The 27070-nt window shown below is 43.8% G+C and overlaps 1 protein-coding gene across 4 annotated transcripts in view; it reads left to right on the top strand.

Moving 5' to 3' along the window:
- The window catches only part of TENM2 (teneurin transmembrane protein 2), a 3136407-nt gene that overhangs the window by 2494239 nt on the left and 615098 nt on the right, over positions 1-27070 (top strand). For all 4 annotated transcript variants that reach the window (XM_069763919.1, XM_069763918.1, XM_069763915.1 and 1 more), the window contains 3 exons: positions 1324-1573; positions 12126-12146; positions 25941-26173. In XM_069763919.1, coding sequence (XP_069620020.1) covers positions 1324-1573; positions 12126-12146; positions 25941-26173 — 504 coding nt within the window. The remainder of the gene's footprint in view (positions 1-1323; positions 1574-12125; positions 12147-25940; positions 26174-27070) is intronic.

Below are 27070 nucleotides of genomic sequence, written 5' to 3'. Positions count from 1 at the left end.
TGAAGACCAAAGAGCTGTCAAAGGACACCAGAAACAAAATTGTAGCCCTGCACCAGGCTGGGAAGACTGAATCTGCAATAGCCAACCAGCTTGGAGTGAAGAAATCAACAGTGGGAGCAATAGTTAGAAAATGGAAGACATACAAGACCACTGATAATCTCCCTCGATCTGGGGCTCCACGCAAAATCCCACCCCGTGGGGTCAGAATGATCACAAGAACGGTGAGCAAAAATCCCAGAACCACGCGGGGGGACCTAGTGAATGAACTGCAGAGAGCTGGGACCAATGTAACAAGGCCTACCATAAGTAACACACTACGCCACCATGGACTCAGATCATGCAGTGCCAGACGTGTCCCACTGCTTAAGCCAGTACATGTCCGGGCCCGTCTGAAGTTTGCTAGAGAGCATTTGGATGATCCAGAGGAGTTTTGGGAGAATGTCCTATGGTCTGATGAAACCAAACTGGAACTGTTTGGTAGAAACACAACTTGTTGTGTTTGGAGGAAAAAGAATACTGAGTTGCATCCATCAAACACCATACCTACTGTAAAGCATGGTGGTGGAAACATCATGCTTTGGGGCTGTTTCTCTGCAAAGGGGCCAGGACGACTGATCCGGGTACATGAAAGAATGAATGGGGCCATGTATCATGAGATTTTGAGTGCAAACCTCCTTCCATCAGCAAGGGCATTGAAGATGAAACATGGCTGGGTCTTTCAACATGACAATGATCCAAAGCACACCACCAGGGCAACGAAGGAGTGGCTTCGTGAGAAGCATTTCAAGGTCCTGGAGTGGCCTAGCCAGTCTCCAGATCTCAACCCTATAGAAAACCTTTGGAGGGAGTTGAAAGTCCGTGTTGCCAAGCGAAAAGCCAAAAACATCACTGCTCTAGAGGAGATCTGCATGGAGGAATGGGCCAACATACCAACAACAGTGTGTGGCAACCTTGTGAAGACTTACAGAAAACGTTTGACCTCTGTCATTGTCAACAAAGGATATATTACAAAGTATTGAGATTAAATTTTGTTTCTGACCAAATACTTATTTTCCACCATAATAGGCAAATAAAATGTTAAAAAAACAGACAATGTGATTTTCTGGATTTTTTTTTCTCAGTTTGTCTCCTATAGTTGAGGTCTACCTATGATGTAAATTACAGGCGCCTCTCATCTTTTTAAGTGGTGGAACTTGCACTATTGCTGACTGACTAAATACTTTTTTGCCCCACTGTATATATATATATATATACTGTATATATCACCTTTTGTCAATCTGGTTTGTTTTCAGTATGTCATTCATTGATCCCTTATCTTGCTAGGCATCCTGCATAAAGGCAGTGGAGAAAATCAGTTTCTTTCACAACAACCTGCAGTCATTATGAGCATTATGGGTAACGGGCGTAGGAGAAGCATATCTTGCCCGAGCTGCAACGGCCTCGCTGAAGGGAACAAGCTATTGGCTCCTGTGGCTCTTGCAGTTGGAATTGATGGAAGCCTCTTTGTGGGAGATTTTAATTATATACGACGCATCTTTCCCTCCAGAAATGTCACCAGTATTCTGGAACTTCGGTGAGATTTCAATCTTAACATAAAGTTAGCTGGAATGTCAGACAGCATGCTTTTATTAATATGAATTTTATAGTTGACCTGACAGAACTCAGAACTACTAAAGGTTTAGCTTGTCACAAGTAGTGTTGAGCGATACCATCCGATATTCGGAAATATCAGTATTGGATTGGATCAGCCGATATCCAAAAAATATCGGATATGGCCGATACCGATACCCGATACCAATGCAAGTCAATGGGAAAAAAATATCGGAATTAAAATAAACCCTTTCTTTCCTTGTAGCTTAATTCTACATGAAGGAAAACAACTAAGAATAATGTAGGATGTATTGGGGGAGGTGGAGAAGACATTAAAGGCATAGAGGTTTAGCCCAATCAAATGGAATAGCAGGAATTTTTTTTTTTTAAGACGTTCGGAGCTACAAAGATATTGACTATGTTAAGATTTTTTATATTTTGTCAGATATTTGTTTCACTACTTCCATGCTCTTCACCTTCTTTTTTACTTCTCCCACACTTTCTTCTTCATCATCCTTTTTCATTAAATTCTTCACCTTATTCATCTTCTTCTTCTTCACCTTCTTGATATTATTCTTTTTTTTACATTCTTCACATTCTTTTTATTCAACTATTATTCTTCTTCATATTCTTCTTCTTCATCATATTCTTATTTGTGACAGGCATTCCTGTAGTTGTTATCTATAAAAGTTTGAAGATTACACCATCCATTTTGCCTGTCACAAAAGATTTACAACAGGATGTGTCCACGTTCAGTTTGGCCTGCAGCAGCAGGTTTTTTCCAGGGGCACCACGAGGAGGAACGGACTCACCTCCATACACTGCTTAGTCTTCTTCTGCTTATAATTTAGATAATATCTTTTGCTCTGATTTTTAGTCTTATGCATGATATTCTTCTGCTTTTTGTTCTGCAGCTTCTTGTTCTTCTGCTTCTTGGTCTTCTTCGGGGTGGTTTCCAGGGTCATCGTCTCCAGGGTCGTCGTCTCCGGGGTCATCGTCTTCTTCGGGGTGATCTCCAGGGTCGTCATCTCCGGGGTCGTCGTCTTCTTTGGGGTAGTCTTCAGGGTCGTCATCTTTAGGGTCGTCGTCTTTAGGTTCGTCGTCAGGGAGATTCAAAGTGATTAGCAAAAACGATTTCCAAAAGCTTGAACTTAGAAATGTAACAGAAGGTACAAGAAGACTGAGGAACTGCCGAGAACCAGCTGATGGTACTGGAACCCCGGATGGCTACCCGAAGGTACAAGAGCAAATGGAACTACCGAGGACCAGCTGACGGTACTGGAACCCGGTTACTAAGCAGGAGGTACCTGTGCCAGAAAGCACTACCAAAGACCACCAGATGTTGGTGGCACTCGGATACCGAGAAGGAGGCACCGAAGCCAAAGGCTCTGCCTGGAACCAGCTGACGGTACTGGAGCCAGGATATGTAGCAGAAGCTACAAGAGCAAAAGACACAGCTGAGAACCAGCTGACAGTACTGGAACCCGGATAGGTTGCAGAAGGTACAAGAGCCAATGGAACTACCGACAACCAGCTGACAGTACTGGAAGCCGGTTACTAAGCCAGTGCCAGAAAGCACTACCAAGGACCACCAGACGTTGGTGGAACTCAGATACCGAGAAGGAGGCACCTAAGCCAAAGGCTCTGCCTGGAACCAGCTAACGGTACTGTAACCAGGGGGACCTATTCAAGACTGTCTTCCAAAAAAACAGCTAATGGTGCTGGAACTCAGATAGGCAGCAGAAGGTCCACATGAAAAAAAAATTTGCTAGGCTGCGAGCCGGCCATAGTTACCGAAAACCCACAGTCCTACAGGGGGAGCTTGTCCTATTGGCACTACGGAACCAGCTTTGATTGCCAGTTCCCGCAGCCCACATAGGAAACACCTAAACTACAGACACCATAGAGTGGGCTAACCTGACCACAACCTGACAGGACAACGTATTGGAGGTAAAGTGACCTTGACACTACCTGGAAACAGCTGGCGTGTTGGAACCAGGCTGGGCAGGAAGGAGTACCCATGCCAAAGACACTTCTGAGCAGCAACTGGTGGAGTTGGAGCCCAGGGATTACAGGAGAAACAGAGTGTAGGCTGAGGCCTAATTGGAGCAAGTTTAAAATCTGTAGTGGTGTCAATGCGGAGGGAGCAGGAGAAATTGCCGCACACACAGCTGGGGATCAGCTAACGTTACTGAACCCCTAAACACTGGAGCATGTTTTGATTGTGCAGACGGCACTTCCAGGCAGCAACTGGTGGTGTTGGAGCCCAGGGATTACAGGAGAAACAGAGTGTAGGCTGAGGCCTAATTGGAGCAAGCTAAAAGGGAACCTGTAATCCCCCCCAGGCGTTTGTAACTAAAAGAGCCACCTTGTGCAGCACTAAGGCTGGGTTCACATTGCGTTAGTGGCAGTCCGCTAACGGGATCCGTTACATAGCGCCACTAACGCAATGTAACGGATCCGTTAGCGCAGGGGTCCCCAACTCCAGTCCTCAAGGCCCACCAACATTTCATGTTTTCAGGATTTCCTTAGTCTTGCCCAGGTAATAATTGCATCACCTGTGCAATGCAAAGGAAATCCTGAAAACATGACCTGTTGGTGGGCCTTGAGGACTGGAGTTGGGGACCCCTGCGTTAGCGCACACATTGACCGCAATGTATCTAACACATCGCTAACGTATGCCATTTTTGGCATGCGTTAGCAATGTCCCGTTATTTTATGAGGACCTCAACCGCTGCTTGTAGCGTTTTTGGGTCCGTTCTCGCTAGCGCAGATCGGCATCTGCACTAGCGGGATCGCTAAACGCAGTCTCTTTTTGTACATTGCGTTAGCGCATTCCATTAGTGTATGCGCTAAACGGATTGCACTAACGCAATGTGAACCTAGCCTAATGCTGCACAAGGAAATGGTGGCTCTTTTAGTTATGCTCCTTGTACACGCTGAAGTAAACACTTATAAAATGTGCCCCCTCATACCGTGAAACCATCCCAGAGGCGGGACTTTTCTTCTTAATGAGATGCAGCACAGCCGTCATTCATACCCCATTGGCGCCGGGCGCCACCTCCTCGGCGTTGTTTGAATCTGTCCCGGAGCCTGCGCTGTTATGTTATCCCTTGGGCATGCGCAGTTAGCGCTGCCGGTCTTCTGACATCATTAGTTGTCAGGCTGACTGCGCCTGTGCGGCCACGCTGCCCGAGATCCTGCCCCACAGTGTCTTCTGATTTATTCACACTGCGGGGCTGGGATTCATGGGCATGCGCTGTGCATATCTTTGCCTCTCACTCATCTCCTTCCGCCTTCTTCAGACTGCGCGATGTCAGCTGATCCCTAAGCACATGCCACGGCGCATGTTCACGGCACTTCTGAGCAGCAACTGGCGGTGTTGGAGCCCAGGGATTACAGTTCAGATGGTAGAAACATGAACACAACAGGAGACCTGGATACTGTTGCCAATACCAACCAATTATTTAATCTGGAAGAGGAGTGGCAAATTCCTGCAAGATCCAGGCCTTGCTCATTTTCAGAAAAGTAAGCCGGTCAATATTATCGGAGGATAGTCGCATGCGACGGTCTGTTAGTACACCACCTGCAGAACTAAAGACGTGTTCCGATAATACACTAGCAGCAGGGCAAACCAGCACCGCCAATGCATACTGGCTAAGCTCTGGCCATGTATCCAGCTTAGAGACCCAAAACTTGAAGGGGAAGAGCCATTTGGGAGAACACTGAGAGGGGAAGACATGTAGTCTGTCACCATCTGACGGAAATGTTGCCTCCTGCTGACTGGAGCCGTCTGTGATGGTGTAGACATTTGTGGCGGGCACTCAAAACTTTGCCACATTTGGGCCAAACTGGTCTTGCCTTGTGCTGAGGCACTGCTTCTGCTTCCTCTTTGTGCAGAGCTACCTCCGCTGCCTCGACGCACTGAGCTGCTTTGTAAAGCACTAGCAGCACTGCTCTCGGATGGAAGGGAGAACATGATGGAATGCACCAGTGTGTCTTGGTACTCCCGCATTTTACGCTCCCGGTTCAACGGTGTTATGAGCCTTTGTAAGTAGTCCCGATAGTGAGGATCTAGGAGGGTGTATACACAATAATCAGCCGTGTTGAGAATGTGGGCGATTCGGCGGTCGTTTCTCAGGCACCGTAGCATGAAATCAACCATGTGCTGCAGACTGCCAACTGGTCAAGAAACTCTGTCCTCTGCTAGAGGCGTGATCTCTGTCTGCTCTGCATCACCCCACTTTCGCTCTACATACTGACTACTAGAGCATTGTGTAACTCCCTCCTCTGGACAGATGTCTTCCTCCTCCATTGACTCCTCCTCATCCTCCTCACAAAGTGTCCCCTGCCTAGGCCTTTGTGAGGAACCACGTTGCGTAGACTGTCCAGAAGCAGATGGCATTTGTGACTCCTCATCCTCCACTTCTTCCACAACCTTCTCCCTTAGCGCTTGCAGAGTTTTTTCAAGCAGGCTGATAAGGGTGATAGTCTTGCTTACCAGTGCATCATCTGCACTTGCCATCCGCGTGGAATCATCAAAGGCACACAAAACCTGGCAGATGTCCTTCATAGTAGCCCACTCAGTGTTTGTGAAGTCTGAACGGCGCGCAGTGCGACTTTTTTGTGCCTGATGCAGCTGGTACTCCATCACTGCTGCCTGCTGCTCACACAACCACTCCAACATATGTAATGTTGAATTCCACCTGGTGGGTAGGTCACATATGATGCGATGTTCCGGAAGGCGGAATCGGCACTGTATAGCTGCAATGCATGATCTTGCCATGCTGGAACGCCGCAAGTGAGCACATTCTAGGCGGACCTTGTGCAGCAGCGCATCAAGATCCGGATAGTCCCTCAAAAAACTCTGCACAACCAAGTTGAGCACATGTGCCAGACATGGGATGTGAGTGAGGTTGCCTAGGCCCAGAGCTGCCACCAGATTTCGGCCATTGTCACAAACTACCATGCCTGTCTGGAGATTCGCTGGTACAAACCACACATTGCTCTCCTGCTTGATGGCATTCCAGAGCTCCTGCGCTGTGTGGCTTCGATTTCCCAAAGAAATTCATTTCAATACGGCCTGTTGACTTTTGGCCACGGCTGTGCTCATATTGGTCATAAGAGGTAAGCATTCACGGGTCCATGTGGAGGTGGACTGTGACGGCTCCTGCAGCACTGATTCAGAGGAACTGATGTATGAGGAGGAGTCAGTGTGTACAGACTGGATTCCTACAATCCTTGGAGTTGGCAGAAAACATACAGCGCCTCTCTCAAGATCTGTACCCGGCTCCACAACATTTACCCAATGGGCAGTGAGGTTAAGGTATCGTCCCTGCCCATGGTGACTGTCCACGCATCGGTGATGAGGTGGACCTTGCTACTGATGACGTTTAGCAGCGCATGTTTAATGTTTCCCTCCACATGCTTTTGCATGGCAGGAACAGCTTGCCTGCTGAAATAAAAGTGGCTGGGCACGTTGTATTGTGGGACTGCCAATGCCATGAAGTTACGGAAGGTGTCAGTCTCCACCAGCCTGAATGAGAGCATTTCAAGGGACAGTAGTTTTGCAATGCCAGCATTCAGAGCCTGTGCTCGGGGGTGGTTTGCCAAGAATGGCCGCCTTTTCTCCCATGCCTGTGATACCGATGGCTGTAGACTGGGCTGGGAGTGTGAGGATGACAGGGAACGTGGTGCTGTGGGTGAAATTACACTGGATCTCTGTACAACAGTGCCAGAGGTTCTTCCATGGTGATACTGTGTGGAAGCAGAACCAGCTGTGTGTGAGTTGGAGGAAGAGGCTACAACACGAGCTGAAGAGGTGGTAGGTGCCGCTGTAGGTTGGCCTAGGTCTTCAGTGTGTTTTTGCAACGCCACCACGTGCTTGGTCCACACATGTTTCCACATATTTGTGGTATTGAGGTTGCTGACACTTTTCCCTACTTTGACTTTCTGATTACACAGCTTGCATTTGACAAAATAAATGTCATCTGCATGTCTTGGGAGCGCCCGTTTTGGGTTTTGGAAGAGGCATGCTCCTAATGGGTGCCGAAGTTGAGGCTACAGGCAACGCAGTCTTCCTCCTCCCCCTCAATCCTTTTTTGGACGTTCGGGGAATCTCTTCCTCAGACCTGCTACCACCACCTTCCTGTACCTCACGCCATGATGGGTTAAGGACCTCATCATCTACAGTACCCTCTTCCAACAACTGCTTCTCCTGGGTAGTCTCAGCAGCACAGTATGCACCAGAAAGTGGCACCTGAGTCTCATCATCAGATGCGTACTAAGGTGTGCTGACCGTAGACACTGGCCCACCCACCTCTTCACATTCAGAAAGACAAAGCAGTTGCGCATCACTGCATACTGCCTCTTCTTCAATTTCTCGAATGCTGCTTGGCTGGCCCCCTCTTTCCAAGCCAAGAGATTCAGAGAACAAAAGTAGAGATGGCTCCTGTCCTGGGCACTCTAACTGCCTGGGCAATTTGGCAGGTGGTGAAGAGACGACAGATGGGTGCTCTTCAGTGCTCTGTGCCTGAGAGGATGTGACAGTAATTGAAGTCGATGTGTTAGCTGCCATCCATCCGACAACGTCTTCAATTTGTTCGTCCCGCAGCAGTGGGGTACGGCGAGCTCCTACAAAGCTGCGCATGAAGGACTGTTCCCTGCTAAAACTGGGGGATGATGAGTCACCAGTGCCCACAGCAGGCACAGAATCCCCACGTCCTCTACTTGCAGAAATTCCACGCCCACGACCACGTGCCTTACTCCCTGCCTTCTTCATCTTGGTAGACTGATAAAGATAGGCAGAAAAGTACTAAGGGCTTAGTGTGCTTATTCCTGAACAGCTCCTAACAGGTATAAGAAACACTAATTTTATAAAGTGTGGACTAGACTTTAATATGAGCTAATGTGGCCTACACAACTGTAAAGTGGAGTGTTTGGTGGACTTTATTAACTTTTTGTTTATTTCACAAAAGGACACTGGATGTGCCCAAAGATGTAAAACCAATAGTATCACAAACTTTTTGTAACGATTACAATGCAGGAAGGTAAGGAAGGTAACCTACAATGCAATAGATAAGGCTCCAAAAAATAGGCTAATGCTATTCTGGCTGGGGCTGCAGGGCATAAGGCTGCAGAAAGGCTCCTCTATGTACTCCTATATAGTGTTTTTCCGCAATCTAGCAGGATACGGATGGAAACCCACTAATAGGATAAATCTGGAAAAATGTGCAGCAGGCAGCACTAATTGAAAAAAGGACAATGGAACAGTATGAGGCAGTGACGCATGCTGAGCTTACTACAGCCAGCTGTGGCTGCAGAACAGACTACAGTGTGAGCTGAACTCACACAGAGACCTTGCAGACAGCCGTGAATGGTGCTGCAAGGCAAAAACAAGGTTCTCACACAGCGATTGCTAAATTAGCCTAGGTAAAGCACAATGAAGCAAATCGCTATCTCAAACTGGCCCACAGTCAGAACACAGCATCCTGTCCCTAACTGAATTCACAGCAGAGTTAACCCAAAATGGTGGCGGCGCCTTTGGTAGTGCATCATGACATCATTTCAGCAGCCAATCACAGCCATGCCAGTAGTTACATGACTAACATGCATAACAGGATGTGCCCACACTTCTAAGGATTCCTCATTGGCTGAATTAAATCAAACTGGCTCATTGAATTATGGGAACTTTCGATTCCGGTATCTGATAATGTGAAAGTATCGGAACTCAGTATCGAAATTCCGATACCGCGAATATCGGCCGATACCCGATATTTGAGGTATCGGAATGCTCAGCACTAGTCACAAGCTAAATACACTGAGAACAGAAGTATTGTAATTGTGGGTTTTCCCAAACTGTTTGTATGAGTGATAGCACGGGAGACAAATCCAGCAGAAGAAGCGTTGATAATCCATGCTTCAAATATTCTGTGCTCGGAAAGGGTATTTCCCCTTGAGAGGGAGTCCTCTGCTGTATTACAGAGGGCTGTGCTGCCGGCCTCCTCATAGTTGAAGGAGAAAGTGACACTTTGAACAGATGTTTTGAGGGTCCTATGGACTGAGAATAACATTTATCTCTGTCAGAATGTAATCCATTAAGTGTACAACACATTTATTTTCTGTACATGATTTGTGTGTTCTTGTTTATTCTGTGTTGCCCTCTACAGGATGAAAATCTCATTTTACATCTTTGAAGATTTTGTATTGTGCTGTTTCATTTTGTCTAAATTTTTATTCAGTATGGCTACGTGTATAAATAAGCTGTGCAATAATTATAATTTTTTATGAATAAGCACATAATATAAATAAATATATCTTGGTACCGTGTTAGCCAGTAGATTCAAGAATCTAGACTCTAGAAAATGTAAGGAATAACCTTTTCATCACTGTGATATTTTAACTTATATGAGTTTAGAATTAGATTATAGATTTTACTGAAAAATAATTTGTTCATGATACTTTGAGAAAATATTCTGCTCATTGTGTTCGGTCTGGGGTTGCACATGAGTCGAGGGCCTGAGGTGGCAAAAAGTCTCTCTGCCACATCAGTCAAGACTCAAATTATAAATGTCCCGATGCATCATTTACTTTGGAGACATTGGACTGGATTGATTTGAGTAGCAACACTCTCTCAGCATATCATTACTATTTTGCTGGTCATATTGGGAGCTATAGTTCTGCAGGTTCCAAACTTCCAAAGTATTATCAGAGGTGACCTTGACTAAATACCTAAACTTGTGGTGTCCAAAACAATTACTGAATTAGCTCAGCATAACTTTTATCATACCCCTAGCTGGCACTATTTATATGGGTAGTGTATACACTGTTTACCTGTGGCATGCTTACCTCTGGAGGTAGCGGTCTCTATGAAATCTAAAGTAGTCACTAGCTCAGCTCTCACTAGCTCAGCTCTTGCGTGTGCAATGCGAGAAATTCGTGCGAGTCTCTCGCATCAATACCTGGCACTGCCGCCGGCATTCGGGACCAGAGTGTGCAGCTGCATGAATTTCTATGCAGCTGAACGCTCCGATTCGAACTGCCGGTGGCAGTGCCAGGAATTGATGCAAGAGACTCACACGAGTTTCTCTTATTGCACATGCAAGTGTGACACTGGCCTAAATCTCAGAGTTCAGTGGAGAGGGTAATGCATGGCCACCTCTCTTATATGTGATTTAGATGGATTTAGATGGTATCTGGGTCAACTTTAAGGTACCGTCACACTAGACGATATCGCTAGCGATCCGTGACGTTGCAGCGTCCTCGCTAGCGATATCGTCCAGTGTGACAGGCAGCAGCGATCAGGCCCCTGCTGTGCTGTCGCTGGTCGCTGAATAAAGTCCAGAACTTTATTTCGTCGCTGGACTCCCTGGAGACATCGCTGGATCGGCGTGTGTGACACCGATCCAGCGATGTCTTCACTGGTAACCAGGGTAAACATCGGGTAACTAAGCGCAGGGCCGCGCTTAGTAACCCGATGTTTACCCTGGTTACCATCCTAAAAGTAAAAAAAAACAAACACTAGATACTTACCTACCGCTGTCTGTCCTCCAGCGCTGCGCTCTGCACTCCTCCTGTACTGTCTGTGAGCCGGAAAGCAGAGCGGTGACGTCACCGCTCTGCTTTCCGGCTCCCAGACAGTACAGGAGGAGAGCAGAGAAGCAGAGCGCAGCGCTGGAGGACAGACAGCGGTAGGTAAGTATCTAGTGTTTGTTTTTTTTTACTTTTAGGATGGTAACCAGGGTAAACATCGGGTTACTAAGCGCGGCCCTGCGCTTAGTTACCCGATGTTTACCCTGGTTACCGGCATCGTTGGTCGCTGGAAAGCGGTCTGTGTGACAGCTCTCCAGCGACCAAACAGCGACGCTGCAGCGATCCGGATCGTTGTCGGTATCGCTGCAGCGTCGCTCAGTGTGAAGGGGCCTTTAGCTTATTGTGGGCTCAAGTACATAGTTGCAAAACAGTCCACTTTTTTTTCTACAGGTCACAGTGATGAAAAGGCTATCCTTCAACTAATGGATGCAAATTTTCTGTCTGTCTCTAGCCTGAACATACAAGGTTTATGCAAGAACCACTCAAAAATGTTTAGTCTAGTTTGGTTGTGGGTGTTCCTAGGTGGGGTTGGGCTTTTCTGGGAGGGACCTAAACATTCATATTATATCAACAGTAATTTGGGTGAGTATGTAAGAGCTTTATACCTCTGAAAAGCATTTAATCACCAAATGCACAATAATGTTGTTAGAAAACATAAATAAAAAAAAGCAATACATACTGTATTTATGTACAGTATTTCAGACTGTAACCTGTATAATATCATTAACTCACATTCCCCCATACTTTATTTACTTAGTTTTCCTAAAATGTGGTTTGCTCACTTGCTGTCAATTAGCTTTTTTTTATGTATATATATTATTGGGCAAATCATGTGTAATTTGAATCGGAAAAGTGTATTATTCATTGTACTTTTTTGGCTTTATTTTTAAACTGTCTCACTATTTTTCTCTCTTTCTTATTTCCCATCCATTTTCTGGCTAAAGAAACAAAGAATTTAAACATAGGTAAGGCATTGTCTTTGAATCGCACTATGGTGCATTTCTTTTCATTTTCTGTTTGTCCATCTTATTGCACTCAAATGAAATGTTTCTAAATGAAGGCTCGCTGCTGTTAATGACGGCTCCCCTCCTCCTGTAGATATCCATTGTTTGTACTTAATGTTAGTGGTAAAGTTGTTTCATGCCATTATCATTGTTCATTATTATATTGGCTCAGCATACCAAACATATAATTGTGCTACTCAAACATCCTCCTCAGCACATTCATTTATTTCTGCTATTACTTGTGTCACAAAACTGTTTTATGAGCACATAAGCCTGCTAAGTGGCAGTTGTTTTGTTCATAAGTAATTATGAAAAGGATCAAATTAAACCATTGTTAAGAGTAAAAGATGGAAGTCGACTTTGCAAAATAGCAAGTGTATGAATGCTGACGGTAATGCAACATTGCCGGTTCATGTATTGATGTTTTGAACTGACACAGGCATATTGTCAAGGAGCTATAGATGCCTAGCAGAAATTAATAGCACTGACTGTATAGTAGGCATATTATTATTTGTGAGTCAGAGTCATAGAAATTAGATTGTGAGCTCCACTGGAGACAGTCTAATGAGCTTTATTTCAAATTGTATGCAGCACTGTGGGCAAGGTTGATCATTCATAATAAGGAATGCCAAAAACTAACTATCTGTTAAAATCAGTCAGCAAAAGTATTCCCAAAAATGGGCGCTTACAATACGGGGCTTAAGGAAGCCTCCATTTAACTTTTTCCCCAAAACCTGTGTAAATGTAAGTGTAGTGTTATTGTGTTAATATACTCACCGATTTTCATCTTTTCTGGTTTCTGCTGCTGTTCCGCTCCTCGTCGGGGTCACATGACGGTAATTCAGACTCTTGTAGATCACACTGCACTCTAAGTGTGAGCCGAAAGTCTCTTTTACAATGTAAGTCTATGGGGCCTCGTTCTTACACTCAATAGCGTTACTTTGTCAAAGCTGCTTCTGGGTCAAGGAAAGCACAGTGTGGTCCACAGAGTCTGAATTGCCATCACGTGACCCAACAGAGGAGCACTAGATAATGGAGAAGATGACAATTGATGAGTATATTAATACACTGAAACTACACAACAGATTTACACAGTATTAGGAAAAAAAGTTAATGGGAGTCTTTTTTAAATGTCCTAGGTTCTGTTAATTATGCAATGGCAGTAAAGTTTATAAGACAGAGTACAGGATCTGCTCAGATTCGCATACCTTGGAACTCTCTACATGGAATTCTAGTTTCAGTCCTTGAGATATCACATGTCAGTTAGATGGAACTTTGCTGTGTTTAGTTCACCATCAGAAGCTGCACAAGGCTCACAAGTGTCTGGTAGGGGTACATGACACAAGAGCTTTTGAAAATATGACTTTTCTTTATTTTAATTTATAATTAATGCTTCATAATTATTATTATTATTTATTATTATAGCGCCATTTATTCTATGGCGCTTTACATGTGAGGAGGGGTATACATAATAAAAACAAGTACAATAATCTTAAACAATACAAGTCACAACTGGTACAGGAGGAGAGGGACCCTGCCCGTGAGGGCTCGCAATGTACAAGGGATGGGTGAGAATACAGTAGGCAAGGGTAGAGCTAGTTGTGCAGCGGTTTCTTCAATCGGTGGTTACTGCAGGTTGTAGGCTTGTCGGAAGAGGTAGGTCTTCATGTTCTTTTTGAAGGTTTCGAAGGTAGGCGAGAGGTTGATATGTTGTGGTAGAGGGTTCCAGAGGAGGAGTGATGCGCGAGACAAATCTTGTATACGATTGAGGGAAGAGGAGATAAGAGGGGAGTAGAGAAGGAGATCTTGTGAGGATTGGAGGTTGCATGCAGGTAAGTACTGGGAGACGAGGTCACAGATGTATGGAGGAGACAGGTTGTGGATGGCTTTGTATGTCATGGTTAGGGTTTTGTACTGGAGTCTCTGAGCAATGAGGAGCCAGTGAAGGGATTGACAGAGGGGAGAGGCCGGGGAATAGCAGGGGGCCAGGTGGACTTGTCAGGCAGCAGAGTTTAGAATAGATTGGAGGGGTGTGAGTGTGTTTGAGGGGAGGCCACAGAGTAGGAGGTTGCAGTAGTCAAGGAGAGAGATAATGAGGGCATGGTCTAGGGTTCTTGCAGATTCTTGGTTGAGGAATGTTGGGATCCGTGAGATATTTTTGAGTTGAAGGCGGCAGGAAGTGGAAAGGGCTTGGAAATGTGGTTGGAAGGAGAGATAAGTGTCAAGGATTACCCCGAGGCAGTGAGCTTTTAGGTTGGGGAGAGTGGGCAGCCGTTTACTGTAATGAATAAGTTCATTGGGGGGGTCACGTGAGATGGGGGAAAGATGATGAATTCTGTTTTGTCCATGTAAAGTTTCAGAAATCTAGCGGAGAAGACGGATGAAATAGTGGACAGACATTGAGGGATTCTGGTTAGTAGGGAGGTGATATCTGGTCCAGAGATGTAGATCTGTGTGTCATCAGCATAGAGGTGATACTGAAAGCCGTGAGATTCTATGAGCTGTCCCAAGCCAAAGGTGTAAATGGAGAAGAGCAGGGGCCCTTGAACTGAACCTTGTGGGACTCTGACAGATAGGAGGCGAGGTGAGGAGGTGGTGTGTGAGTGGGAGAAGCTGAATGTCCAGTCTGTTAGGAATGACGAGATCCAGGATAGGGCCAAGTCTGTGATGCCAAGGGATGAGAGGGTCTGTAGTAATAGGCAATGGTCCACTGTGTCAAAGGCAGAGGACAGGTCCAGGAAGAGGAGGACAGAGTAGTGTCGCTAGTTCTTGGCATTTAATAGGTCATTGGTGACTTTAGTTAGGGCAGTTTCAGTGGAGTGGTGTGACAGGAAACCAGATTGTAAGTGGTCAAAGAAGAGCAAGAAGAGAGGTGGGAGGACAGTTCAAGATAGATGTGTTGTTCCAGTAGTTTGGAGGCATGGGGGAGAAGTGATATAGCGCGAAAGCTAGATACAGAGGATGGGTCAAGAGATGGCTTTTTGAGGATAGGTGTGATTAAGGCATGTTTAAAGCTTGAGGGGAAAACACCAGTTGTCAGTGATAGGTTGAAGAGATGGGTTAGGGTTGGGATGAAGACTGTGGTGACGTTTGGGATGAAGTGGGATGGGATCGGGTCAAGTGCACAGATGGTGAGATGCGATCTTGAGAGTAGAGTGGAGAGTCAATCTTCTGTAATGGCGGAGAAGTTGGTTTTGGAGGTTGAGGGCTGGGAAGTTGGGAGGAAGGAAAAGTCTTCAGCTGAGATGAGTGGGGAGGGAAGAGGTGCTGGGGGACGGAGGAGAGAATTGAAGGTGTTGAATAACTGTTTAAGGTTGTGAGACAGGGAGGATATGAGAGATGAGAAGTAGGTTGTTTAGCTGTGGTGAGTGTGGCCTTGAAAGTAGTGAGGGACTGTTTGAATGCGATGAAGTGTTCGTTGGAGTGGGATCTTTTCCATCTCTGCTCAGCAGCCCTGGAAGCTCACTTCAGTTCTTTGTTCAGGCTGGTGTGCCAGGGCTGTCTGTTGATTTGACAAGCTTTGGTATGTGTAAGAGGGACAGCAGATTCCAAAGCTACAGCTATTGCGGTGTTATATAGAGCGGCAGCGTCATCCGCATTGTGTAGGGAACTTATGTCTGTGAGAGGGAGGAGGGATTCAGAGAGTGAGTGTAGATCAAGGTGTTAAAGATTTCTGCGAGGGTGTGAAAGTTTGTGGGGTGAGGATTGTAGACATGGAGTGGAGAGGGAAGAGAATGTGAGTAGTTTGTGGTCAGAAAGAGGAAGAGGTGAGTTAGAGAGGTTAGATAGGTAGCAGAGGCGGGTGAAGATAATTTTCAGTGTGTGACCATCTTTGTGGGTGGCTGTAGAAGACCATTGAGTGAGGCCGAAGGAGGAAGTGAGAGATAGAAGTTTAGTGGCAGCTGAGAGGGAAGTGTCAATGGGTAATAATAATAATAATATTAATAATAATAAAGGTAATAATAATTATTGGTATAATAATAGTAATAATAATGGTGACAAGGCACCAATCAAATATTCTCCAGCTACATAATTATCAGGGGGTTTTAGGCCATGTTCACACTATGCGTTCTGTCCTGCGGGTTCCCCCGCAGCGGATTTGATAAATCTGCAGGGCAAACCCGCTGCGGTTATCCCTGCAGATTTATCGCGGTTTGTCCTGCGGGTTCCGCTGCGGGTTCCGTTGCGGGATTTACCCCTACTATTGATGCTGCATATGCAGCAATATGCAGCATCAATAGTAATGTTAAAAATAATAAAATAATGATGATATACTCACCCTCTGACGTCCCGATCTCCTCGGCGCTGCAGGCGGCGGTCCGGTTCCAAAGATGCTGTGCTACTAGGACCTTCGGTGACATCACGGTCATGTGACCGCGACGTCACCGAAGGTCCTGGTCGCATAGCAAACCTGAGACCGGACGGCCGCGTGCAGCGCTGAGACTTCAGAGGTGAGTATAACATTATTTTTTATTTTAATTCTTTTTTTTTAACACAAATATGGTTCCCGGGGCCTGGAGGAGAGTCTCCTCTCCTCCACCCCGGGTATAACCCGCACATTATCCGCATTACTTCCCGCATGGTGGGCACAGCCCCATGCGGGAAGTAAGCGGATCAATGCATTTCTATGGGTGCAGAATCGCTGCGATTCTGCACAAAGAAGTGACATGGTCCTTCTATTTTTTCGCAGCAATTCAGCGCGGTTTTTTTCGGGTTTTTCCGCATCATGTGCACTGCGGTTTTTGTTTTCCATAGGGTAACATTGTACTGTACCCTGCATGGAAAACAGCTGCGGACCCGCAGCGGCAAAATCGCCGCGGTTCCGCAGTAAAAACTGCATAGTGTGAACATGGCCTTATGCTTTCCTCAGTTTATCAACTTCTGCTTTCCTATTTAGCAATATTGGATTTAAAGTCTGATTACTATAGTTAAATAGAACAGACTTTCTCTGATCATTTAGTGAACCTTTCATTAAACTACATACAGGCAGTGACATTATCATGGAGCTGACTCTTCAGCTTAATTAACTCCAATTTTTTATTGCTTAGTTGAGTTTTTTATACTTAATATAACAAGCATTTGAAAATGTGTAATAATATCTGTATATACAGTATATATACTGTATATATTTATATATGCTATATTTATAATATATATTATTTACACAGCTTTTTTTTTTTGGAACTGCAATAATCCCAAACTGATATGTTAGACATGCAATGTGGGGCATGATAAAATGGTTTTATTACCCTGCAATTTGACATTATCTTTTCAATGTATTATTAAATCATGGTTTGTCTTTATCATTTCCGTAATCATTTCTCTCCATATAACTCTTTCATCACCACCCAGAGATATCCCTTTTTTCTCTAATCCTGAAGCTGTCAGGGTTGTCATTATCCAGCATTTCATCATGAAATGGGATATATCTCGCTGGGATCTAATGTCACCATGACATTGAGTTAAGAATAAGATGGATTTTTTTTTATTTGCTTCATATATGGACCTTAAAGAGGTTCTCTACCTAAACTCAGGTTTACAAAAATTATAATTATCTGGAGACCTAAATATGTTCCACACATTTCCATCTGCAAATCTTGTAAGGATTTTGAGAAATTCAATGACCTCTTCCTTATTCATGTGTAAAAATAGATAATTTCCAGTGAATAGCATCCGTTGGAAGGTTGGTAATGCTGTCAGGCCATATTATTATTATTATTAATATTATTTATTTTTATAGCCCCATTAATTCCATGGTGCTGTACCTGAGAAGGGGTTACATCAAAATACATATATCACTTACAGTAAACAAACTAACAATGACAGACTGATACAGAGGCAAAAGGACCTTGCCCTTGCGGGCTTACATTCTACAGGATTATGGGGAAAGAGACAGTAGGTCAGGGGTTGCAGTAGCTCCGATAGTGTTGAGGTAGCCGTGTGGTCATTACAGGTTGTAAGCTTTCTTCAAGAGGTGAGTTTTCAAGTTTCTTTTGAAGGATCCAAATGTGGTGGATAACGGGACATGTTGGTGCACATAATTCCAGAGGATGGGGGATATTTGGGAGAAGTCTTGGAGGCGATTGGGTGAGGAGCGAATAAGCATGGAGGAGAGAAGGAGGTCAGTAATAGCAGACAGATACAGGGTGAGTGGAGTCAGGAAAGATGGGTGACATTATTGCAGCCAGTGGACATACCAGTAATAGCACACAGATTCAGGGTGAGTGGAGTCAGAAAAGATAAGTGACGGTATTGCAACCAGTAGACATACCAGTAATAGCAGACAGATACAGTGTGAGTGGGGTCAGAAAAGATGGGTGACGGTATTGCAGCCAGTGGACATACCTGAGGATAACGCAGATCAATTCTCAGATTGATAATAATAGTGAAGCATAGTAATAATAATAATGAGGCATCTATAGCAGGGGGTTACTTTTCTGGCATATTTCAGCTTTATCCTTTTAGAGCCATCCTTATGCAGACAGACCACCATATTTTGGTATATCACCAAAACCTTTGGAGATATAAGGTGTAATAAGCTCATTTTGCAGAGTTATGGAGAGAATGGATTGTTAAACATGGGGGTGTCACGCCGTTCTGTTTGTTTCTGGTTTTCAGCATGACAATGCATATGTTTGCATTAACCCTTTACTCTTTTCCCCCTAATTTGAGCTGGGATACTGTTGGCTGTTACTTGGATGGAGTCTGTCACGGTCAGCTGCGGCTGCAGATGCGGCCCAGCCCATAGACGCCCCCAAGCCGACCAACCTCAGAAGGGTTAATGCAAACATATGCAATGTCACGCCGTTCTGTTTGTTTCTGGTTTTCGGCATGATAATGCATATATTTTCTTTAACTCTTTACTCTTTTCCCCCTAATTTGAGCTGGGATACTGTTGGCTGTTACTTGGATTGAGCCTGATGACTCTGGTGGTGCCTGTAGGTCGTGTCGGATGTCCAGAACTGAACGACTCCTGTCTGATGTCTTTCCTGAGTCCAGATGTCCTGATGTCCTCGTGTACCCTGATGTCCTGCCTGTGTCCTGATGTCCCTCCTATGTGTGCCTCGGTGATCCGTTGGTGCCTTGGGGTCCACTGGGTGGTAGCCTTCTGAGATGTGGAATCGGGAGCCTGACATTTTCATGTTTTGTTTATGTACTCCGTGACTTTACTTTAGTAAACTTTACTTTCCCTATACCTGAAGTTGTGCAGTGTAATATAGTCCTACGTTTCTCTTTCCTTGTCCACATGCTCAGATTCCAAAGAACCCCGGTCGCTGCCCTCCTCTAGTTCGGGTAGGCCTGGTCCCCCTCTGTGGTTTAAAGGGTCCATATTGCGTCCCCGGGGGACTTGCGCCCCACGCCTTCTGAGATTGGTTGGCCTGGGGGCGTCTATGGGTTGGGCCGCATCTACAGCCGCAGCTGACTGTGACAGACTCCATCCAAGTAACAGCCAACAGTATCCCAGCTCAAATTAGGGGGAAAAGAGTAAAGGGTTAAAGCAAACATATGCATTGTCACGCTGAAAACCAGAAACAAACAGAACGGCGTGACAGGGGGAGATTTATCATTACTGCTGTTGACAAGATGAGACTTGACCCAGTGTTGGAACTTGAAGCTGATGGGCCCCAATACAAAAAATGTCCAACAAGGTCCACAGCTATCATGGGTCTTTAAAAGCACTGACTTCTCACATGAGCCCTAGGAAGCATTGCACTTTCCTTCACTATAGGTTAGGACTGTGACTTCAGCCCCCGCATTAACTATAGTTATGCCCCTGACTAGACCAGACCATCGGAAATCATGCAAGTATGTCTGCAGCTCCATAGTACTGACTTGCATGGTGTTGTGCAGCAAAGAACGAGAAAGATGCCATTACCATACTATACCCCTATCAGCCTGTGGCATTAGGGTATGCTCACATACAAGATACTGCTGCTACCTACTTGATATGGTGTCCCCTGACTCGTATTAGGAAGCTGCAGCTTGTGCTCTGACCAGCACAATAGCAGGAATTACTCTGCCGTCCATGTACAAGTGGATCCAGGCAGTGGGACTGCGCAAATGAGAAGGACGTTCTGAGATGGAATCAAAGTAACAGGAGGGGGTCACCACAACAAGTTTAGACCAGAAGTGTTTAGTCACAGAACATTGGTTATTAATTAGCAGGAATTACTCTGCCGTCCATGTACAAGTGGATCCAGGCAAACAATATATATTTCTGTAATAAGGAATATACAGAATGGTTAAATGAAGGTGGTTCCAGGGCTTGAGTCTCCACAAACGTCTGAATAAAACTGCTCCTATTAGAAAACAATACAAACATGTGTTCTTGTGTGCCAGTGACCCTGAGAGTAGGTGTATTTTTGCTATAGCTAAATGCACGGCATTGGATGCAAAAGAACTTGTATATATTTTACTCTCCTTGATACAGTACAACATTCTTAAAAATGAATGCGTGATTGAATGCGATTCATTGGAGCACTTGAATTCTTCATAATACAAGAGGTGAATAGCACTAAACTCCAAGAATGCAATAAAGATTTCTCCACAATAAACGGTAGAATGGAATTGTTCTCTCTTTGTATGCTGGCATTGATAAACACTTCTTAAAATCATGTAGATAAAATGTCACAGGTCGCCCTTATTGTATAAAAGGTGTATGCCTGTATTTGCTCATCAACTCAGCATTGAGTAAAGACAATGCAGTGACCACTAAGCCCGATGTGAGGGTGGCTTATTGTTCCCTGTGTTCATAGAGTGTATGCCAATATGTACTCTCACACTAGTCGTGGTATATACTGCCAAATTCATGGAGGTTCGTTTACACTCGGATCCTAATGCCCAAGTATATCTCCTTCAGTCTAGTTTCTAAATTGATTTCAAAATTACATTACAAATTTTGCTACATCTCCATACTAAGAGAAATTAACCCCTTTCTGCAAGCCCATTCATTCAATGCTTTATGAGATAGGCTGGAGTCACACTACCGTAGAATATGGACGAATGCTATGCGAGAAACAATTGCATAGCACTCTGACCAGTGTTAATCTATGAGGCAGCTCACACGTATTTTTTCTTAGGCGTATTCAACGTGCATGTGAAATCGCAGCATGCTGCGATTGTACTCGTATATCATCCGAGACTCGCCAATGCAAGCCTATGGGTGCGAGGAAAACTCGGACGCCATATGGACCATCCGTCTAGTTTGCAAGAAATACACACACATTTTCCTAATTTCAGCCCATTGAGCCATTAAATTCAATGGGGATAATCAGTGAGAAATATAAAGTCATAAGCATGCCATACGGATGTCATAGGTGCTAGAAAATTGCATCATCGCATTGCAAACGCATTACACACGGATGACCATACGGAGAACACTTGTGCGACGCTCGGCAGGGAGACTCGGACCGAGTCTTTTTGGTAAAAAAAAACTTATACAAAAGACTAGAATTTTTTTGTGTCCTTTATTTGTAGATTTTGGGATTCTTTTTTCTTCACAAAATTTTTCAAGTCTGACATGTGTTACTTTATCTGGCAATACCTCTGGAATGTTTCAACAAACTCCATTTGTCTGAGAATATTTTTTCGTCACACGTTATACTTTATGATAATGGTACACTTAGATCAATATGTTTTATGTTTATTTAGAAAAATATCAGAAATTCGACAGATTTTTTAAAATTACAATTTTCAAACTTTGCATGTTTATACCTTTAATCTAATAACTCATACCACACAAAATAGTTAATAAATAACATTTATATTATGTCTACCTTACTTCAACACTATTTTCAATTGTCCTTTTATTTTGTTAGGACGTTAGAAAGTAAAAGTATTCAGCAGCAACTTTTCATTTTTTCCAAAGAAATTTGAAGAACTTATTTTTCCCCAAAAAATGTTGCTAAAGCTGGGTTCACATTACGCTACTGGCGTCCGTTAGATGGACTACGTTACACCGCGGCATAACGCGGTGTAACGCATTCTGTTAACGCCGCCATTGAGTCCAATGTCGGATGCATCGCTAGCGCACGCCCACAATGGTCGTGCGCTAGCTATGTGCAGTCATTGACTGACGGACCCTGGGACGCGGGCTGCAGCGTTTCCTGGTCCGTCACTGCTAGCGCAGATAGAGCATTTGTTAGCTCTATCTGCGCTAGCGTGATGACACATCGGCACTTGCGTTAACAGCAGCCCGATAACGCATGTGTTGAATGGGCTGCTGTTAACGCAATGTGAACCCAGCCTTACACCTAAACAGTCCACAACTGCTGTTAGACTCTAAAGCCATAACTTGGCTTTGGTTTGCCATGACAACCATCAAGACCACACAACTGTGATTTCAGGCGGCCTATGGGTTTAAAAAGGGAGCCCCCATGCTTTGCTAACAATCTAGATGCCACTGTCACTATTGACAGCAACATCTCAAGGTGTTAAGCGGCCATGGTTGGCACTGATCGTGACGACTGCAGCAGGGTGTCGAGTATACTGTACAGCTAACAATTGCTGTATTTTAACTCGTCGGCGAATGCTGATCACTTATATCTCTGGTCAGTAAAAAAGTGTATTGGTGGTCACTAAGGAGTTAAAGCTGTCTTAAGTACAAACTAGCCACATCAACTAATTGCAACGCAGCTTTCAATTTGCATTCTGCTCCTAAAGCTGTGATTTGTTGTTGCAGGTGGCAAAAACTGTTTTTTCCTAGATATTTTAATAAAGCTTCCCCAATGTATTTTATTACTTGCTTTTTCACTTGCATTTAAAACATCACGTCATATGATACCAATATTTTTCACAGAAGGACATGACTTGTATTACATAAATGCGAGAAGTAACACATTTATTTTTAAATAGGGGAAAAAGCAAGGGGTCTGTAAGAAAAAAAAAGGAAAAAGTCAAGTATGCAAGTATAAGGGCTCAATCAGATGTCTGCTTCTTGTGTACAAGTTCTATCCATTAGATTTTTGTATTTGTGTCCTCAGTAATTTTAACGAATTTGTACCTGTTATTGTCTATGGGGCTGTTCACATGTCCGTGTGTTTTTGTGGACTGAGTGGCCTGCACAAAATCTTGGTTATGCGTCCGATCATGATCCAATTCTTGGGTCAATATTGCTTGTATGAGTCCTTAAAAAATAAGAGAGCACTCGGATGCAATCCCTCTGCTGTCTGTTTTTCACTGTCTGTCAAGCTGAAGCTTGAGAAACCATGATGAAACTCTGATGGCAAAATCTGACACACTGACCAAACTCTGAGGGCGCTCTGATCAAAAATATTGAGGATACGTAGACATTATTTTTTTGTACAAGAAAAATCATTAACATCTTAATGAGGTCTAGGGAAAAAATACAAGCTGGTGAAATACGGTGTTTGTTGTGCATTTTGTGATTTCCTAAGACCTGCCAGAAAACATCTAGCTACAGCATTTAAAAACATAAAAACGTAAAATGCATACAGAACACTGAGTTGCAGTTAAAGCCTTGTTTGCAGATTAATTTGATTAAAAGAAAAATATGGAAAATGAAGGCAGCCTGCATGGACAAGTGTGGTGGAATTAAAGGGAACCTGTCACCCCGTTTTTTGAGATTGAGATATAAATACTGTTAAATAGGGCCTGTGCTGTGCGTTACTATGGTGTATGTAGTGTACCCTGATTCCCCATGTATGCCGAGAAATACATTACCAAAGTCGGCGTTTTCGCCTGTCAATCAGGCTGGTCTGGTCAGTTTGCATCTCGGCTTTGGGAAAATGGCCGCCGCGATCTCTTCTGCGCACGCGCGGCATCCCGCGGCCATTTTCCTGAAGCCCCGTGCAGCAGAGCACTACATCTGCGCACGCGCGGCCCCAGGAAGATGGCCGCCCGCACCGATGAAAGGAATGACAGCGCAGATCGCGCGCTGTGTCTTCACGTGGGCACAGGGAATCCGGACCTTGGACATGCGCACACCACTACGCCACCAACGGAAACCTGGGGAAGAAAAGAACGCTGTGAACACGCCCACCTGACCAGACCAGCCTGATTGACAGGCGAAAACGCCGACTTTGGTAATGTATTTCTCGGCATACATGGGGAATCAGGGTACACTACATACACCATAGTAACGCACAGCACAGGCCCTATTTAACAGTATTTATATCTCAATCTCAAAAAACGGGGTGACAGGTTCCCTTTAAAGCTGCTCGGAACGTCTTATGTAAAGTGGATGTGATTTCACATGATTTACAGCTACTGTAACAGTAAATTAACGCTTTTTCCCTCTCTACTTCAACATATGCTTCTTTTTCAAAACTTTCCATAAACTGACCAGCAAGGCTAAAAAATAGTTCAAGTAGAATTAATTACAATTTGCGTCTGATGAAGCGATGTAAGCACAGATGTTCTATGTTACATTGCAATGGAAATTTGATGAGAGATTAAGATTGGCTTTCACACTTTTTTGAATTAGCAGATGGTAGACTGAAACAGATGCCATCTCTTTACAAGAAACAAATTGGGCCAGAGGTCTTGAACCACCAACTTACTGACCAGTCTTTGCTAATTTTTGCCAGCGGATGTGACAGCAATCAAGACATAAGTGCTATGTTATTCCACTATGCTGATTTCAACATTAAGTATCATCACTGTTCCAAAATAATAGATGAGAAACTGTTCTGTATCTGCATATAATAAATGTGCATACAACTGAATCATGCCACTGATAAGGGATTCAGCATCTGAGAATTGAGCCATTCATGTGTAAATGTTGGTTATTGTCATCATTATTATATATTGCCATTAGAGTAGGTAGATCACTCAGACAGATGTATTAGTACGTGTAGGTGTTATTGGACTTGTATTACTTCCTATGGTTCATGATCAATTCAGCTTTATAGTCTGGAAATGTAAAATCCAGCATCATTGAAATCTTCATACATTGGATTTCTAGTTTTTTTTTTTCTGTGCATGTGTTCCCTGAATACAACTGAGAACAATAAGTTGAGCTATCCAAAACATAATAACAATAAAACATTATCTGTATACAGAAAAAAGCCAGCTTATTGATGGTTTCCCTCGTATTAATGTATGAAGTCTATGTTGCAAAATTAAATTAAAAAAAATAAGGTAACAGCTATTTTCAGGGTAGATTTTACAGACACTGCTATAGTGTCAATGGTAGTCAAACCCCAACCTCACATAACATAATACCATATGCATTATGCACACAATATAGGATTTGTTGTTACTTGTCCGTCATCTTGACACCAAAAGGCAATTAGAGACAAGTTGTGACAGACAGGAAAATGTTGCCTGAATGTTTGAACAGAAAATTCCACCATATCAGCTACGCTATACCCCAAACTTTACAAATAAACTGTGATTAGATAAGAAGGGACTATTCCTTTCATTTACCAATGTTAGAGATTTGCAAACGATATAAATGTATAAATTTGACAGTGTTTGTATAGTTGCTGCTGTAACATGAATGTCCATTTTTTTCTTTTGCATTTTGTATTCTCTTCGTCCTACATTCAAGCAGTGCCAGTTATCTGCAAAGCTTTCCTAGTGTCTGTAAGGATACTATCACACAGAAAATGCCCTTATCTTCAAAAGGTGTTTCTGTCGGATAGCGCCCTTACTGGCACTCCCACATCTTAAGGAGTCACGCAGCTTATGTCACATAGTGGCTTTGTATAACCCATCTATTCTCGTACTGCTGTACTATATATTCCTTCTTCTTATGATTAACTGATCTTTGTCTTTTTTTCTCTTTCAAAGCAACAACATAGCACATAAATATTATCTGGCAGTCGATCCTGTGTCTGGCTCAATATATCTGTCTGACACAAACAGTCGCAGAATTTACAAAATCAAGTCCCTAACAGGGGCCAAGGATATTGCAACCAACTCAGAAGTCATTGCTGGCAATGGAGAGCAATGTATGCCTTTTGATGAGGCTCGATGTGGTAATGGAGGGAAAGCAGTGGATGCCATTCTGACAAACCCACGAGGTGAGTAGAGAAGATTTCAGAGTATCCTTATTCTGAAGGTAAATCTATATAATGGCAATAATACTTATCTTTAAAGGTTTAGATGATCTCAAAACATTAAATCACAATTTTATAATCCATGGTTGTTAATACGGAATCAATGGATGGAAGCAAAAAATTTGGAAAAATTAGGCTGGGTTTTCACGGGCTGTTATGAAATAGTTACTTAAGTTGGGAAATGACGACTTTGTTTGGTTAATTCTTTGTCAGATCAAATGTACATATTATTTTTTAAATTGTAGCCTATTTTATATTAGAAAAATATCCACACTTTTTAATACTGTCGTTGGAGCTGTCCTAACGTGTCTATTTTATTAAATATTGCATTCCCAATAAGTGAATAATTCAGGAGCACCTATTTTAACACTCTGCTTAATGCTGTTCCTCTATTATTCTACTTGAAAATGTATTGTAAAAATTGAAAGCTGGGTGCTACTAGTACCACACACTGACACTATCCACTTAGTATTACAACCTATAATTGCTAAAATGAATTTTCCTAGTACTCTGCTGATAGCAAGGGGAAAAGAAGCTGAGCATGTCTCATTTTATGGATAACAGAGAGAAAACATACCAGCACAGCATGTCATCCAATGTCTCAGTGTAACAATGGTGGATGTGGACTCACTGCATCACGGGCCATACTTACCATGGAGGGGCGTAACTTAGTAACTACTAGGTGTCCACTAGAAACTCTGATAATGAGAATAGGCTTTGCTGCCGGTAGTCACCAGGCACCACTCCAGAGCAGAGGCGCAGATGCGAGGTACAGAAGGATGAGATAGAGGCATAGTCAAATGGTCCAAGATCAAGGCAGGCAGCACAGTAAATGTAGCCGAAGTCAGGAACAGAGTGGAC

Source organism: Ranitomeya imitator, chromosome 4 (assembly GCF_032444005.1).
Source record: "Ranitomeya imitator isolate aRanImi1 chromosome 4, aRanImi1.pri, whole genome shotgun sequence".
Classification (NCBI taxonomy): domain Eukaryota; kingdom Metazoa; phylum Chordata; class Amphibia; order Anura; family Dendrobatidae; genus Ranitomeya; species Ranitomeya imitator.
The sequence above is the reverse complement of the archived record's forward strand: the minus strand, read 5'-3'. Positions and strand labels throughout refer to the sequence as shown.